General features: G+C 34.0%; 1 protein-coding gene across 1 annotated transcript; it reads right to left on the minus strand.

Moving 5' to 3' along the window:
- Positions 1-8,493: 8,493 nt before the first annotated feature.
- Positions 8,494-17,907, minus strand: LOC143223179 (uncharacterized). Its single transcript, XM_076450757.1, has 3 exons — positions 17,583-17,907; positions 9,912-10,937; positions 8,494-9,274 (listed from the first exon to the last, which is right to left on the minus strand). Exons 1-2 carry the CDS (start codon positions 17,698-17,700, stop codon positions 10,003-10,005), a joined length of 1,053 nt encoding a protein of 350 aa, XP_076306872.1. The 5' UTR covers positions 17,701-17,907; the 3' UTR covers positions 8,494-9,274; positions 9,912-10,002.
- Between the last annotated feature and the right edge of the window lie 1,857 nt (positions 17,908-19,764).

A 19,764-nucleotide genomic window follows, 5' to 3' on the forward strand; every position in this document is an offset into this window, starting at 1 on the left:
CAAAACAATTTTTTTTAAATACACAAATTATAGGCTAAAGATCTTTATTCTGAATTTTGAAAATTAGCAGGTGTCTTCAACATGAACACAATATGTTGTCGACATGAAGAGAAAAATATAAAAACAAAACTGAAACCGTAATAGATCTCGGTGACTTATTGTGGTCTTAACCTTACATTAGTGTACCTTGAATGCGTTTACACATGGATAAAGGTACATCTAGAATAACTAAAAGTATAAAGAAAAACAATATAAAAAACAAGGAAAGCAAGTAATAGAATGAATATGGAACCAGTAAACTCCAGGAAGTGAAACAGTATTGAAATATAGTAACATAAAAGGGAGGAAAGCTGCAACCTAAAAACATTGAAACGTTCGGTAACTTACAAGTCAGTGAATGAGAGATAAAATATAATATGTTATGGTCAGAAAGCAAAAGAAATATTATATGGAAAAAAACTCAATATATAAAGAAAATATGAAATGTACATAATAATTAACATGTGATTTTTATAAAGGTAAAATGAGTATTACATGAAAATAAACACAAATTATATGCGTGATATATTGATTAAAAATCAAAGTCAAGTGAAGATATGTGAGAATAAACACTTTTGTGTTATTATCATAGATGGTTATTTAAAACTGGGAGTGGGAAGTAGTTAAAGCTTTGTCATGTCTCCCAAATCTGCTAAATTCTAATATTCGCAATGTGGGTAGGTCGATCATCTATAAAAGTCTTGCACTGACGTCAAAAAGTCACGTGATATATAAGTTACTTCACTATGTCGGACGTCAAGTGCATACATCTGTCTCAGGTGAAAACTAACAAGCTTTTCTTTTAATAACTTATTATCTGACAATGTAAATAATCTCAGCCAAGTAAATAAAGAAAGATATATCGTTAGACTGAGTAGCCTTTAGAGTTTCGAATCCATATATTTGGACAGTATGTAAAGCTTTACCGAATTTTACACTAACATGAATTACCGTTGATTTGTGGCAAACAGTGTTTGAAGTTTGACATGGCGTCGTTGAATGAAATAGGAAATTTTATGACGTCTCGTGCAAGACCTTTATAAACTTGAGCTTCTGAGTTTGAAATCATCAAATGAACGTAACTAGTCTGCCGTTTCTTATGACGTATTCTTCATACATAAGTACTGACAAGCTTTTTTTTTTGTTCCAACTGATTCTGGCTGAGTTTTCATGCTTAGCACGTGCAAGTTACGCACCAGGCTCGCTGTTGTCCCCTTTTCTTGGAAATAATTTGTTTTCTTGCCACTCTTGTGTCTTGTCATGACTGACTGTCGTGCCCATATATTTAACAGTTGGAACAGCTTGACCTAGTGGCACACCCTTTTGTTCTACGGTTTAGCCTTTCGACTGTATATTTCCTTGTGAAGTTCGTCTTAGATTTGACTCTGTTATTTTATGGTAGAAAGTACAGTTTACAGCAAAGGTGTTATTCAAATGTACATTTCAATGCATTCTAATCATTATATATTTCAACTTGAAATTAAGCACTTGTTCACCGTTTATTTCATCATTTAATTTCAAAATTTAGCTTTTTTTAGTTCTGATCTACATAGTTATCTTTCTCTTTATTAGAAGTTACTGTTAATTAGGTGTTATTATAGCTTAAATAGAATTTCTATTACGATAATAGATTCCCAGCCTACATGTAGTGTACCCGTTTAATGGGAAAGATAGAAATGGGGAGATAAAACGGGCGAATAAGGTTGAAATGTACATAATAGAATAAAGCTTACAGTGTTTAACCAAAGGTAATGCTAAAAGAAGGTTGATTGTGGAAAGCTTTAATTAGTTTACACTAATAGGAAAGCTTAAGACACCTTTCAAATGAATATTTCGAGTGTATAAAACGTGGATCTGGAACAAACACTTTATATTATCCCCAGTTAAAAGCTGTGAAGTTACACATATGTATATTCATTATTTTTCAAAGGGACATAAATATGTTGAAGTTAAATTGTCTAAGTACAGCACGAGTGTAACAGGTGTTCAGGTGTCTGACATATGGCAATCCACATGTTTGTAACGGAGTTTATTTACTTTATCATTTAATTATGCGTTACAAAACAAAAGCACGTTTTCTGTACTATTTTTACACGTTTCGGTTACTTGTTCCAAAACTGTGTATGAATGCTCTTTAGACTTAATATTTCTTTCACAACATCTGCATTATCATTTCTTTCTTACAGGTCCACACTTGTTCAGATTTTGCTAATAAGTTATTGAAAGTGTGTATGCATATTATTCGATACTTATCTCCTCGTAATGTTGACAACTGTTTCGACGTGAGACCGAACTTAGACGAATTCTCACAACCATTATACAGAAGTAATAGTCTACTTTTTCTAGCTTCATTATTCAAAATAATTATTATAAAATGATCTTTTCGTTAAAGTCCAGCCAACAACCTAGGAACGTCAACTACCAAGTTAATATTGCTCAATAAATCAATGAGAGAAAATATAGACAGTTTATTTAACATGACACTAATTTTCTAAGCTTGTTTGTTTGAACTTGTGCACAAAATTACACAATAGGATGCCCGTGTTCTGTCCCTCAGGGGTATCGAAACCCAGTTTCTAGCGCTGTAAGTCCGCAGGCACACCACTGTACCATTGGTGGGTCATTTCTAACATACTGGTTTAAGGCAGTCAAAGGAACTTTTCTGTAAAGTAGAAATATATCTAAGTTTTAATATTGTTGAATTAAATTTACAGAAAGATAGGATGAATATTTCAAGATATGACAAATAATCATACCTGTGTATGGTGTCACAGCGTATGTTAAGATTCTGTGATTAACCAACAAATTTTGATTTTTCTGTCGTTTTAACTTTACCAAATCCCACTTCAACTGTTTATTTTAGAATTTCATATTATCATTTACAATGTACAGAAAATAAAATATTATATTATCTAGGAACTTCTAGTTTAGTAGTTCAATGAATTTAGTAACAATGTTTCAAAAATAAGTTGCGTCACATTTAGAGATCAATGATGGCCGTCATATTCAGATTACATGACTATTAAATAAAGTATGGTCATATTTGCTCATATCGTTATTTCTAAAGGTTCAGGAGGCCAAACTAACTTAAATAAGTACAAGATGTCAGTAATATGACTCGTAGATAATATTATCTACAAGTCAAGTAAATTGCATAATAATTGTATGTTTATATATGCTCATATGTATTTGATTTTGTTAAACTATTTCTGATAAAGAGCTTCCAACTAAATGTACAGAAACATTAAATCTTCCGAAATAAAAATAAAAACAACACAGTTTTAATAATTCAACAGAGATGAAATACATACGATCCCTCTGAGTGTTTATCTATTTCCTCATTTTTTATTTTAAGTTCAAATTCATCTCAGCAAATCTTTCTCTTTTTGTGTGATTTTGTGACATTGCTGTTTTCCACTGGAACAGCAATGCCTTTATGGATTTACAACGTTACAATCTGGGGTTCGATTCTTCGCTGTAGGCAGAACGCAGATAGTCTATTGTGTAGCCTTGCACTAAAACAAATAGTGAACTTTTTTATTACTTACTTTATGAGAACTACGAGGTAAATCAACATTAACACAATATGTGTCATGAATACATCCACACACACACACACACACACGTTCATAAATGTGTGTGTGTATGTGTATCTATCTATCTATCTATCTATATATATATATATACACACACACACACGCCCTCACGCGCACACTCACACACACACATATATGTATACCCATTTGGTTGGCAATATTTTTTTTGTCCAGATATACTGGTTTAAATTCTTGACTAAACTAAAGTTATTGTTTCTATACTAAAGATCGTGAACCATTTTCCACAACAAATCACTTGGAACCCAAATATTTCTACATTTAGTTAAGAGTTACCCAGAAGTAGGTTACTTTCACAATAACAAAAGGAACACAAGGCTTTCATTCAATTGTTATTGTGGATAGCAGTAGCGTGTACGATCACCTAAGTCTAATTACAGTTATTTTTTATATCTATATATTACAATAATTAACTGGTTTTATCCTACAGATCGGCTACTAATCAGTTGTTTGTTTCAGGAAACTCCCATGAATGACCTCTTCTGTGTTGGTAGTAGCAACAAAGTTCGATTCTGGATTTTTTCATAGTATAGCTGATGCGTTATATACTCATCTGTTACTTCAAAGTAGGATAAGCTGTGATGGACATTGCCCTGGCTCCTACATTTTTCTCACTGATACTAATTTGAATAACTTGAGGTCACACGTCAACTCCGTTCATTCCTTCAATACACTACTGTATGAACTGCAAACTATTTAAAAGATACAGTTTTAAGAAAACACATTTCATAAGTACATCAATTTTTCTTACTAAGTAGGTTAAAATTATTGCATTAAGGTTTATTTGGTCACAGTCATAGAGAATGCTTATCCCATGATTCATTCACAGTATTTATACAAATAAAATTCGTTTTATTATATTGTCTTTGCCATTCATTAATAGCAACTACTTTATCATAAAAAGTAGCGGATGATAATCAGTAGCTTCAGACGTGGGGTTGAACACCAACATCTTCACATTATACTTATGTTCTATTTTCATTTCTCATATGAGGCTTTCAAACATAAGTTAGATCTGGTGAACAAATCTTATCTCTTTAGCTGTGGGTTTCATACTTCTGGAATTATACATTTTCTCAAAGAATACATTTTTTAAATTCCAAATGTGTTGCTGGTACCATTACATTGTTTGCTTCACTTTTATTGGTTCCGCTATTTATTTCAATGTGATCGTTTAAGAAACATCATTTCCCTATATATTGCGTTTAAATCTATCTTATATACAAATATTTGTATGATCTTTAAGAAACAACGTTTGTGTGATTTCCAAACATCATTGTTTATGTGAGTATTTTAACTCTTAGGAATCTTTATACAAGATTTAGTAAAATTCCAACGAGTAACCTCGAAAAAACGTTCTTGTTACTTACAGGAATCGCTGTTGGTTTGATTATATGTAAAATTCATTTAGTAGGATTTATAAAATATTATTTGTGTTACTTTCAAGAATCGCTGTTCATCTGTTTTAGTGTTAAATTCATATAGTTTTATGAAACATCATTTGTGTTAATTTTAGGAATCGATGTTCATGCGTCCCGGTATGGCCAGGTGGTTAAGGTGCTCGACTCGTCATCTGAGGGGCGCAGGTTCGAATCCCTATTACACCAAATAAGCTCGTCCTTTCAGCCGTGAGGGCGTTATAATGTGACAGTCAATTTCACTATTCATTGGTAAAGGAGTAGCCCAATAGTTGGCGGTGGATGGTGATTACTGGCTGCTTTCTCTCTGGTCTTACACTGCTAAATTAGGGACGGCTAGCACAGATAGCCCTCCTGTAGCTTTGCACGAAACTCAAAACAAACAAACAAAGTTGTTCATGCAAAGTAAAATTAATATGGTTATTACCATGAAACATTGTTTGTATTACTTCCAGAACACTTAAAACGTTCACATGAGTAACATAAGGAAACATTGTGCTACCTCAGAAACATCATGTTACTTCAAAAACTGTTGTTGATGTGACTGTTATAAGAACTTACGTGAAACAAGACACGTATAATATCCGGGAATGATTTTGTTGCGTTTGGTTTAAATTGTATATGAGTAAATATTTGATATTCTGAGCATGAACAGCACCTTATACGACAGAGGGTATGAACGGCCAGGTCGAAAACCTTTATGGTTCAGTTATAACAATTTGTATTTTTACATTGTGTACTGGAGGAGGGAAGGAAACGTAAAACGCCGCAGGAAGGGCTTTGATCTAGCTTTGAACCGAATAACAGAATTAATTGTTACTCATGCAATACATACACAGTTGAAAGTCTAGAGTGTGTTCAGTGTTATCGTGACACGAGCCATGGACCTTCCAGCTTGTAGCTAACCAATAAGCCAGGACCCATTGAATGCAACTTCTAGGAGGCGTTGCACATGTGACTTATGGTAAAATATATATTTATATATTTTGCAATTTCGGAAAGAAACCGTGTATGTAATGTATAAAAACAAAATTTTTGTGTAAATTCTAATATAATCTGTTTGTATATTATTTTTATTCTAAACTGTTTTAATGTATACAAAATACATAGTCTTATTCAAATTCTATTAGTTGATTTGTTGGGTAAAACTACGCTCTTCAATACTAGTTTATCTGTTCAACGATTATAGCCAATGACGTTTTTCAATGCGAAGTTTTTTTTTTTTTTATTTAGGCTAAAATTATGGAATCATGGTGCCAAACTAAGTGTAATGTTGTATTCTGTGAGAAAAAAAATATTAACAACAATGGTTATCAAGAAGAGATTACAAAAGGAAACTATAAATATATGAAACGTGTCAGGCTTTTAAAGAATTTCAGGTTGTGCCCATGACTTTCATCGAAAATGTCACGATTTCTGTGACGAAAAAAAAAAACACTTCAGCTACTTGGATATTTTAAATGGACAAGATTTCGGCCAAGGCTAACATCTATACAGTTGTGGAAGGTGCAGTTGTTCTGATGTACATTTTAGAATACATATTTTCAATGAGTGAAATTTAACTGTGCTGTTGAACTTATGTAGTTGAATCAAAGTTATTCACAAAAATTTAAGAAGATTTGAAAGCATTTTCAGTTACATTTAGGAATATAGATACACAAATATAGCAACTGAAGTGAAACATTGTACACTATCGCCAAGCATATACATATTACGCTTGTGTATAATTGTCGTCCCCTCAGAGATCGTATATGTAACATAGGTATTTAAGTTGATGCAAGAAGGTAAATCAGTTTTTTGTTATACCAAATGAATAAATAATTTATCTTTGATTCACTTACAACACACTTCTGTTTGATGTGTGTAACGAGATCAAAACCCTGCATCTTAAATATTGAATAGTTTTTGCTATGCTCAACAAAGTATGCTTTAAGCAAACGGACACAAAAATATAAATCATCTATAGGAAACCACACCAGCGATATCTCATTGTATGTTTCATCCAACAATAAAATCATCATATCAGTTGTTTTTTTTAATGTGAATTGTGGGATTCCGAAAAAATTCAGTTATAGCTCGATTTAATTTTAGTGATGGCTGATTACGTTTTTATGGATAATTTTGGCACGACCGTAAAAGATACCTTTAAATAATTGGAAAGCGGGTGATTTTTAAGATGTCAAATATTCACTTCTTTACGTCTTAAGGTATGAACACAGTTGCTCGTAAGAAAACCACATTTGTGCAAGAAATCAAAACAACAATGATCTTTTTCAGAAGCTTTGATTACGATATTTATAATAATATTTGAAATGATGTGTGATTGGGATTTATTAAGTCCTGTTCTACTGAAAACGTGGACATCCTCACGAGAAGCGGAAAAAATGATGTAACAGAATCATGTCTGGTAACTCATAGTAAAAGTGTAAAATTATATAGAGTAATCTGGTTCTTGCAAATTGATTTTACATGGCAGTGGTCAATGTGTTTCATTTTATTAATAAACAAAACTAGAGTAGTGATGTCAGAGCTTATAAAATAACATTAAATACTGAAATTTTAACTTGAATCATTTTGCTTCTGATAGATCAAAATTTGTCAGTAAATTTGACGAAGCATGAGTTATATATAATAATAGCAATAAACAAAATAGAGTTAGCTTTATAATGAACAGTAATTTGAATATTGTTTCAATTACGATCTTGTGGGTTGTAAGTTGTACAGCCTAATGAGCTCTTTTGCTGTTGGAAAGGTTTCGCTGGTAACAGCACAAAATAAGGTGTAAGTAGAAATGCTATTACACACCCTTAGTACCAGAATATTGCACTGGACGGTGAAGAATGATCTGATTAAATTATTATAAGCCTTACTGTGTTATAATAACACATACACTACTAAGAATAATTTGCTTTTTTTGTACAATAACATTGAACGTGAAGACATAATTTGAAACAGTTGAGTCAAAATAACAAGAAAAACAATTTGAAGTAGCTATGAAAGAGGGTTTTTCTTGTTGTTAATCTTTGGTTTTACATCAGTGATATTTAGCAAGTAAAGTACAATAGATAAGTAGGTGTCTCTATTGTGTAAAAACGTACAATAAAGATTAGAAAGATAATTATCGATTATTCGTTATTCTTAGCCATAATTAAGGCGTAGCGGCTGCTGGTGGCGACAGTTATATGAGAAATGGTGAACAACTTCGTTATTTAACTTAACGCATCATATATAATTAAATAAGCAGTTAAGAATCAGACATTGACATATTCGTAATTAGGAAATAGTAGCCTAACTTTCACAAACACGTGAGGAAACGTCGAGTTTTAAAAAATACGGATTAAGGATTATTATTGGTGGACGAAACTTAAATAGCAAGGAAAATATTTCATTTTATTTCTAGTATTTTACCATAAAATAAAGCATTTTAAAAGTGCACATTTTGTTTTAATCATAGGTATTGGTACATGGATTAATAGTTGTTGAGTTCTTGTCACATGCTGACAGAAAACGTAAAAAAACTACACTAATAGTTCTTCTTCTGAACATGTTTGAATCGTGCTTAATCTCGTGCTCACTGTGAACACATAGAACACTCGTAAGAGAATGATATAGGATAACTTATATCGATACCATCTCGATTCCTTATAGTTTGTAATCAGATTTCTTGCCAATAGTTCACAATTGTTGTTTTTAAGCAAATAATGTTTTTATATAATGTCTTGAGTGCACATGGAAAATACACTTGTAAAAAGTATTAACTTCTAATTTATTTTTGTTTGATTATTTATATATATCATCTGATAAACAACCAGTCGTAAGAAACAAATGTCATCCGTGAACTGTATGCGAAGTGCCATTTTTCTTCAGCTGTTCATTTTTTATAGATCTGATTGGCAGGGTTAAGTGTCACTGATGGAAGATTGACCCCCACCTTGCAGTTTATGTGTTAAACTATGACGACGAAGGTCACATTTTCTACGGAATATTTTACTGCAGATACTGCAGTTATAAGGCTTGAGGTCCGTGTGAGTGAGAAGATGCGTTTTCAGATTGCTCCTCTGATTGAAAACACGATCGCAGGTAGGGCACTTGTGAGGAGAGCTGTCCACATGGAGAATCCTGTGAACCGCCAGGGTCCTTGACTGACAGAAGCCTTTTCCGCACTCTGAACACTTGAACGGTTTTTCCTTCGAATGAATGTACCTAAAAGTAGATTTAAACATCTTGAGCGTTCACTGAATCGACGAACTTTAATTATTAATAATGGATGTGTAACTAGAAATTAACATGTTACTACGTATAGCTAACATATTGGTACTTTATACCTACAGGTAACATGCCATTGTTAATATATCTACAACTAACTTATCACTATTTTTATATCTACAAGTTGTTTAGAGAAACAAACGTCTTTTCTTCAGATTCGGATACAAAACAATCTGTTGAAATACCATTAAATCTGAAAACCACTGCCCAGATTTAATTGAATAATCTCACCCTCAGTAGAGTAAAGTGTATTGTAATTCGTTTCGTAAAACTATTAATAAAGAACTGGTGAAAATTAATATTTCTTTGTGAATAATCTCTATCTGTCATATAAATCCTTGAACGCAAGTTTCAATAAAAAAATATTTAATCACGTGTCAAGTTTCGCCTTGTTTATTTATACACAAGTAAAACTTTGAATTAATAACAAAACTAAAGAAATCATAAATTATACACACGTTTAAACTCAAAATAGTCATGTTATAAGTGACTTCGACGCTTTAGACAAGCCCCATGTGCTTTTGATTTCACAAAGAATGCCGTGTATGTCTTAAGTAAGCGATAAATATTATACCTGTGGTCTCTGAGATGATCTTGTCTTCTGAAAGCTTTCTGACATACATCACAGGTGTAAGGACGTTCATCAGTATGTGTCCGTTCATGAATCAGTAAGTTGTAGGACTTTGTAAACCTTCGTTGACAGTACTTACAGATGAATTCTTTTTAGGGCGTAAAGATGTCTGATTATATCCCATTCGACAGGTGTAGAAACTAGTAGTTTCCATAACTTCCGGAAGACAATCTGTCTGGCTGTGTAAAGATAGAGTGTATCGCGGGTTTACAAGAAATGGGCTCAATGGCTGTAAGGTGGGCATACATGGTAAATAGTTATTTAAACCCAACTGTAACGGCTTGTTAAGCTCTGTTGTCTTCAGGGATGATAAAGAATCTCTTGTAGTTTTTTTAGTCATGCACCATCCTCTCTGTTCATTCCAGGTTTCAGTTTCCTCTTGGCTTGTCGCTGACTCAGCCAGACGAGAAAAGTCAAATTTTTTCTTTCCATTGCTTGACAGGGAAGGATTTTGATTCAACTGTTTTGAAAACAAATGACTAAGGTGAGAAAACTGACCATCAAATGAATGCACTTTTCCTAACTGTGAAGTTGGACTAACTGGGCTTGACTCAGATAGCCAATTCAACTGTAAGGTAAGAGGGACAGGGAAGTTAGTCATTCTCGAATAATTGACAGTGGGAACATAATGCGAGCTTGCTTGTACCTTAGATGTAAGAATGGGGGGCGTAGTTGCGGACTTGGACGATGGTAACACTATTCTCAAGTTCGATGGACCAACAGACATTTCCAAAGGTGATGTTGTTAATTCCACAGATGAAGGTACAGACGCTATTGAAGATATCACTCTTGTATCGTGTGAAGGAGTAACGAACGCTGCAGAAGAAAGAGATTTTGACACGATTGATGAAGTGATACAGGATGTCGGAAGTAATACTGTTGTCAGACCGAAGGGGAGTGATGTTCCGTGGTGACTGGTAGGGGTCAATGGTGGTGTAGGGAGAAACGTTTGACCTTCTCGATAAACATCTGTGTGTTAAGCAGAATTGTCAATCAGTCATTATAAATAGCTTGAAACAGCTTGTTTTACTGACATAGTATATTGTTTACTTAATTTCTGAAGAAAGAAGTTACTTCCAGGGGTTGAAAAATCAAAGGTATTGGACTACTGTTGAAAGTAATTAACACGTTGGCTGACACATAATAAATAAAATATAAATAAACTCAAATGGTATCCAGGAGCAGTCAAAGTGTCCAAAACTCATATGTGACGAGAGAAATTTGGCCTTTCAACATAAGTGTCTGTGATCCACCAGCGGTCCACAACTAAAAGTCGATTGTGACCTACCGGTGGGGTACATGGCAATCAACGTGTTAATTGACTAATGTATTAATCTTAATGCGTATATATCCATATATAACATAATGTAGATTCAGTTACATTAGCTTTTATTTTGTTTATTGACATATCTATGCACGATATACACCAAATGTAAAGGGTATCCTTAATACCATCGTTGCGCCAAAGCAATAGTAGGAATACGATGAAAGCACAAAATATCCATTTGCAACATATATAACGTTTCACCCATGTAACCTTACCTTCAGCTAGACTGGTGGCAGGTGTTTGTTTTGTTTTTTTGAATTTCGCACAAAGCTACATGAGGGCTATCTGCGCTAGCTGCCCCTAATTTACTAGTGTAAGACTAGAGGGAAGGCTGCTAGTCATCACCACCCGCAACCAACTCTTCGGCTTCTCTTTTACCAACGAATAGTGGGATTGACCGTCACATTATAACGCACTAACGGATGAAATGGCGAACATGTTTGGTGAGACAGGAATTCGAACCCGCGACCCTCGGATTACGAGTCGAACGCCTTAACCTACCTAGCCATGCCGGACCATAGGTGGCAGGTATGCCACATATATCTTCACCTATGGGTTTTCGAATTTAATCGCATTGGTTGCTGTCTTCAGTGAAGAGGAGGGAACATGAAATAAAAATATTTAAAACTTAGTAACCAGAAATTAATGTATTCTACAAAAAATTTAAAAGTAAAGTATTCGAGATATTCACATTTGTCCACCTGGGTGATTTTTTCCAAATTTGGAAGCTTCTTGAAAATGATTTAAACAAAACTTTGAGGGACATTTAATAAAAGTATTTAGTAAACTGCATTAAAGTTACACGTTTTTATACCAAGAAGCCTTGTTATTAAGGCGAGTTAAAATTCTCGGATATGCCACACCAAGCGCAACAGTGGCCAGGAAGGAAGAAACGGAACTACATTAAAATATCACGCACGGGCATATAGGAAGGGCACGTCGAAGGGGAAGAGATTTCAGAGTATTATTATAATTATGAAATGAAACATCAGCATGGAATATTCTTACAGAAATATACTGTGAAAGTGTGACAGTTCTCGGGTTTATATTAAGTTAGAACGATTTGATATATATTTAAAAATTCAAAGTGCCCCCCGCTAGTACAGCAGTAAGTCTACGGATTTACAACGCTAATATCAGGGGTTCGATTCCCCTCTGTGGGCTCAGCAGATAGCACGATGTGTCTTTGCTATAAGAAAAACATACATATTCAGGGTATATTTCCTTGTGTTATGTATTTAATACATTATTCCAGCTTTCTCTAAAATGCTGAAACACCTAGCAACTTTACTAAATGGCTCTTAGAGTGATTGAAAGTATAGACTTTCTCGGGTGTCACATACTTTACAGCAAATTTCAGTTGCTGTTTTTTAAAACTTAAATTTGAAAAGTATTTAATATTTATTTAATAACAAATAACGTTTCTTTAGACATTTTTCAAAATTTTCCCCATTAAACTTAAAAGTATAATTTATAGGATGATGAAACCTAGTCGTAAAGTAGTCGTAAATCAAAATTTTTAATTTTAAGGTAAGCTACCGTAGTTCACGTCAGTTCAGATTCCAACAATGATAACTTGGAAAATTCAACACTGAGATGAGATGGTTTCTTTGTTTTTGAATTTCGCGCAAAGCTACACGAGGACTATCTGAGCTAACCGTCCCTAAATTAGCAGTGTAAGACTACAGGGAAGGGAACTAGTCATCACCACCGCCAACTCTTACGCTACTCTTTCACCAACGAAAAGTGAGATTGAGCAACACAATATAACGACCCCACGGCTGAAAGGGCGAGCATGTTCAGTGTGACAGGGATTCGAACCCGCGATCCTCATATTAGGAGTGGCGTGCCGAGATTAGATGGAAAAATAATATAAATAATGAGGTATCCTAGTCAAAAATAAGTAGCAAATCTTTAAAAGTCTCACAAATCATCACCATGGTTCTTTTGCTGATAGTGGTGCTTATTGCCATCTCTACAATGCTTTATGAGGCATGCTTGACTAAGATTAGCTTAAATCAACCCTGTACAAGCTCAAACGTAAATTAAACAGGAACTAAATAGTCTTATCTTATTAAGTTGCTCAGGAAATTTAAATATTTCATTTGTAACAAACTTTAATTAAATTAAAACATTTTATTTACAGATAATACAGGCATTTTTTATAACATATCACACTAATTCATAAAACGGCCAGGCATGGCCGGGTCGTTAAGGCACTCGACTCGTAATTTGAGGGTAGTGGGTTCGAATCCCCATCACATCAAATACGCTCGCCCTTACAGCCGTGAAGGTGTTATAATGTGAAAATCAATCCCACTATTTGTGGGTAAAAATAATGGGATGAGCTCTATTTACATGACTCTTAGTTTAGCAACTTGCTGCACAACATTTGTTTGTACGATTTGCTGAAACAGAAAGATTCGTTAAGTTGGTATTAAAACGTATTAAAACGAGTGGCTAGTGCGGGGAAAAAAATCTGTCATTGAACGTTGAAGTATTAAAATTTGAATTTACATTGATATTTAGCCATTAAAGATTTCCTTATATTTACTTCAGTTTCGTGCTAAGACATTAATGATGTTTTATTATATGCCTTTAAAGGTAATGAGTAAGAAATGTGCACAATTTTGGAAAGTGCTTATTTATAAGTTCAGATATACTAGCAAAAGCGCATAGTAGAGACTGAGACTGGTTTGTTTCAGAGGTAGGTTACACACCTTGTTGACAACTTCCAAATAGCAGTAGTGATATAACCACTAGCATATCCAAATATGCGTCACTTGCTGTTGTAGTTCCATATGGTTGAGGCCCGGCGAGGCCAGGTGGTTAAAGCACTCGACACGTAATCTGAGGGTTACGGGTTTGAATCCCCGTCACACCAAACATGCTAGTCCTTTCAGCTGTGCCGACGTTATAATGTGACGGTAAATCGACTATTCGTTGATAAAAGAGTAGTCCAAGAGTTGGCGGTGGGTGGTGATGACTAGCTCTCTTCCCTCTAGTTTTACACTGTTAAATTAGGGACGGCTAGCGCAGATAGCCCTCGTGTAGCTTTGTGCGAAATTCTCAAACAAACAAACAATGCACAAGACACTAGATGTTTTAGAAAGCATTCAGCATTTGTCACAACTCACATCGAATAACTTAAGTTATAGTATTCTTTTGATCTATTTATTTTCCGAGGATATTATGTATCTGATACTGTTCAAAACGATTTTCTTAAAAGTTAATTCACTCTTGATGTCTCTGCACTTGTGCCTTCATACAAATATTATGATTTAAGCACATTTTTTAGCATCAAACAAATAGTTTATGATTTACTGCAACTGCTTTTCGCTATCATATTAAGTTGTCATTTTATCTTTTATATTAAACAAGTTTAAACAACTGACGAAGAAGTATTAAGAAATTATCCGCTTTATGAGTATTTGTTCGTTTATTGTAGAACTATGAGTAAAGATATCTAAGGGTTATCTGCGTTTTGTGGTTCAAACTTATGTTTGTTTGTTGTAGAACTATGAGTAAAGATATCTAAGGGTTACCTGCGTATAGTTGTCCAAACTTTTGTTTGTTTGTTGTAGAACTATGAGTAAAGATATCTAAGGGTTATCTGCGTATAGTTGTCCAAACTTTTGTTTGTTTGTTGTAGAATTATGAGTAAAGATATCTAAGGGCTATCTGCGTATAGTTGTCCAAACTTTTGTTTGTTTTTGTTTCAATTTCACGTAAAGCTACGTGAACGCTATCTGCACTAGCCGTTCTTAATTTAGCAGTGAAAGGCCAGAGAAAAGGCAGTTAGTCATCACCACCCACCGCCAACCTTTGGGTTACTCTTTTACCAACGAAAAATGGGATTGGCCGTCATTTATAATGTCTCCACGGCTGAAAGGGCGAGCATGTTTGGTGGGACGGGGATTTCGAACCCGTGATCATCTAGCCCTGCCGAACCATAGACAGGAAATAAAATGGTTAATCAAACAGTGTTCAATACCAACGCCTGTGTGCCCAAGTATCAAAATTCAACTGAGGCGCAATAAACCAGAAACCCATTAAAACAAAACACTTATGTATTCGAACTCAGCTATATGTATATATGTGTGTGTGTGTGTATGTATAAATATAAAACCAAATTATCATCGATATAACTTCTCACTTCAGCCATTTTGCATCAAATATTTGATTAAATGTCTTGTTGAGTGCACAGTTGTGGTAGCAATTGTAAATCAAAAGCGTAAAATACGACCAAAAGCCAAATAAGATTATTTCCAAAAACTAATTTTAGCAGACACAAAAAGGGTCGCGCGTAATTTTTGAGATTTCCACGTGTCTAATAAAGTAAAGTACACGTTTCTTTTTCGTAACTATTTGTGAGTACTTCATTGTTCTTACTCGGTAGCGTGTGCGATAAACCACCACAGTAACCAGAAGTGGATGAGTCATTTACAAGTTGAAGGTGTTATCGAAATTTTGATACATCGTATTACCTAAGGTATGTTTCTTTAAAAAATGCTCGCCGAGGACTATTTGCGCTACTTGTACCTTAGGAAGACGGCTAGGCAATAGCGCCCACTCACAAATCTTGGGCTACTGTAATCGAAAAATGGAGTGTGAATTTGAGTGAACGTGACGCGAATCATAAACCCTCGGATTCACAGTTCAGCATATAAGCCATTAGACTAATACAATGTATAAAACAAGTTGTCGTGCATATCTTACGCCGAAACGTGTATTTAAAGTTTGTTTGTAATTAATACAAAGCTACATAATGAGCTATCTGTGTTCAGCCCGCCACAGGTATCGAAACCCACTTTTTAGCGTTGTAAATCCGTAGCCATACCGTGGCGCCAGTAGGGGGCGTATATTTAAAGACTGAGAAATAAAGATAAATTTAAATATATCTTTATTCGAATACAGTTGAAAATAATAAATGCTGATGTTTTACAGATCTTGTTGAGGTTTTTGTAAGTTTAATTTTCATCTGCTATTATACAAATTTCAAATCTAACTTTGACAGTTATATGTCTCATTTAGCTGAGATTCAAAGCAAGGGATTGTAGGGTTGGAATTCTTTACGAAATGAGTAGATGGTGTATTGGCTTCTATTTTATAGTCCTTAGATCCAGAAACATAGTACGTCATAAGAAACAAGAGTCAAAAGTCGTCAAGTTAAGTCTTAAAAAAAAATGTAAAATAGACATAGCCTAAGTTATGAGATTCTGCGAGGTTTCTCTTTATAAAATACAGACAATGATGCTTTATGTAGCATCATTACCAACGAAAGAGAATTATAGTTGTGTTTATATGGAACTGCTAGACTTACAACTCTTTATACCGTCTTTTACGAGCAACATATTCATCTGTCTTCCAATTACTGAAGTTATAAAATAAAATACTCGTTTCCTGTTCGCGATAAAACACATCGTCCAGTAAGTAAAAACATAACGTTAAGTTAGAAACTGGTATGTCTGATGAAATGTGACCATGTCAGTGTCCATAAGTTGACTTTGTATATCAAATAATACATGAAAAACAAATATAAAGTTTAAAAAATATAAAAGTCTAATTAGTGCTTTAGATTCTAAAATATGTTTACAACAATGCTCAACACTCTCTTTAAAATTTATAGCAGTAGATTACTGGACTTACAATGCTAAAATTCAGGATCCGAACATAACGCAGATAGCTTATTGTGTGGCTCTGTGCTAAGTAACCAACTAAAACTCATATCATTTTATGTTTAAATAAACATATCTCATCAAAGACAAATAATTTCATGAAAAGAAAACTTAATTCTTACTTTTCTAAAAACTAAGTGTTTAGCACAAGTTTCAGTTGTAGCTTATTTATTTTATTTACTTTTATAAATAAACGTTTAAAAACCTTGGGCATATTAGAGAGTGTCGTCCAAATTCTGATATTTGGTCTGATAAAAGTAGCCCAAACGTTGGCGATAGGTAGAGTTGACCTGTCTCTCCCCTTGTCTGTCTATCACTTCAAGATCGGGAACCTCTAGCGCACATAGTCCTCACAAATAAACTTTCTTACCAATCAGTGTTGTTAAGCAGAATTTGTATAAATAAGGGATTTGTTAAGAAACACATATTCACGACGTAATGTAGCAATTTCCCTGGCATTGAAAAATAAAACGAGTACAAATTGCTATTTAAAACATTTATTTCCAACGCTGTTTCATAAACAGAAGTTAGTACCTTAGAAAAAATATATTTATTCAATTAATAAACGTGTTTTGTGAAAAACACATCTTGCATTTTTAAGCAACTTACCGCTGATTAAGGACGGGAGTTGATCCAACTGAAACGTTCTCTTGTGTCCACAGCTTTTGTCCAGCAACATGATTAGACTTTTAAACGTTGTCTTTAGTCCGAATGCTAGTGGAATCATCAAAGATTCTTCGTTTGGTCCATTACCAAAACAGCAGGAGAAATGTTCGCAGACCGTAGAACACAGCGGGAGGAGTTACCGTGCTAGTACGTTGTTCAGTTCTCACTGTGCTGAGCTTCATATGTTAGATTGCCGGGGCAACACAAGCGACGGTAACTCTCAAACGCAATGCCCGGATGATAGCCTATACAAGGGCAAATTGTACCCCTGTCGGCTGATGTTGGGACTACTTATAACAAGCTTGTTCCTAGTGGAAAATATCTGTCATGTAAATGTTTAAGTATAAGAAAAAAGAAATTGAAAATGTATAAACTACGTAATATAGAAAACTTAAGTTCTGTACGTCAGGTTTCACAAATTCCTTTGAATTGTAAGAAAATATTCCTGAAAATTTACATGAATAAGAATGATTACACTTCCGTTTATACTATAAGTATAACCATTTTATTTCTCAACTTAATTTGTTTTTTTATATATTTACTCATATTAATCTGATTCGTACAATTTATGTAGTTACATTAATACGTATTTGTAGTCAACACCTAAAAATAACGTATGTCTAATTACAAGTATCACATTTAATTTTTTTCACATTAAACATATTTCAATGTACTTACAGTAGTTCTTTAATTTCTTATTTCTTTTTTATTTTATTTTTCACGACGACTGTTTTGTCACCACAGACCATATTTGATGTTTTACCAGAAGGTTTATTTGTTTGTTTGTGTTTGAATTTCTCGCAAAGCTACATGAGGACTATCTGCGCTAGCCGTCCTTAACTTAACAGTGTAAGACTAGAGGAAAGGCAGCTAGTCATCACCACCCACCGCCAACCCTTGGGCTACTTTTTTACCAACGAATAGTGGGATTGACCGTTACATAATAACACCCCCATGGCTGAAAGGGCGAGCATGTTTGGTGCGACAGAGATTCGAATCCGCGACCATCAGATAACGAGTCGAACGCCTTAACCCACCTGGCCATGCCGGGCCTTTTATCATAAGGAGTTCCTTGCTTAAAGTCACGAGTGATAGATGACATGTTAATTAATATAGATTAATTATGTTCTTTCATGTCTTAACACTAGTCTACTTTCACAGTCACGTTTACATCGAATAATCAATCAAATTAGTATAAGTAGTTACAAAAATTACTTCCTATTTGGGTGAGCTCCACACAAGGAGATCCACCAGTAAGATATAACATTAAACACCGACAATAAGGTTGCTAAATGTAATTTCCGAATTGTTGTAACATAACCATAAATTAATGTTTAACTGGGTAAAATATACTAACCAAACGTAGTTATTGAAATGTAAAATAATTAGGCATTAATGTTAAACTGGGTAAAAAATACCTACCAGATGTAATTATTGAAATGTAAGATACCAAGTTATTAATGTTACACTGAGGAGAGATACCTAACATGTGTGGTTAATGGAATTTAAGATAACAATTTATTAAGGTTAATTTAAATAAAATATCATCTAAATCTATCAGGTCATTCCATAACTAATGTCCGAAAATGAAGATATTAAAACTACCCTTTTTACATTTTTTTCCTTCAAACCCCAAGAATTTTATAGAAGTGGCATTCAGAAGCTTGTGAATCGTTGGCAAGCAGTAATGAATAATAATGGAACATACATTATTGATTAAATAACAGTAAAAGCGTTTGAAATCCTTTCTGTTTTTTCTGAACCTGAAATCAGACGTTACTTAAGGGATGACCTGATAATTATTGAAATATTAGATAACCATAAATTACAACTACAGTCTTTACTAGGATTGGCTAATAAACGGTTGTAATATTTGATTTTAAGGTAGTTTATTCCTGTTTAATTACAGTAAATGTTTCCGGTTTACTTGACTCTCAGATGAACAAATAAAATAATAGTAATACACTTTTCGATTCATGAGTTAAAGTTTCTTTAACGGAAATTAAATCTTTACACTGAGAAACTAAGCTGCCGTGACTCAAATGCTGTTTCTTCTGTGACTTTAACTTAGACCTGGGAAGAGCAACGGAAGGTAATTACGTGTATTTATTTCACCGCGAATCCT

The sequence above is a fragment of the Tachypleus tridentatus genome, chromosome 8 (assembly GCF_004210375.1).
Source record: "Tachypleus tridentatus isolate NWPU-2018 chromosome 8, ASM421037v1, whole genome shotgun sequence".
Classification (NCBI taxonomy): domain Eukaryota; kingdom Metazoa; phylum Arthropoda; class Merostomata; order Xiphosura; family Limulidae; genus Tachypleus; species Tachypleus tridentatus.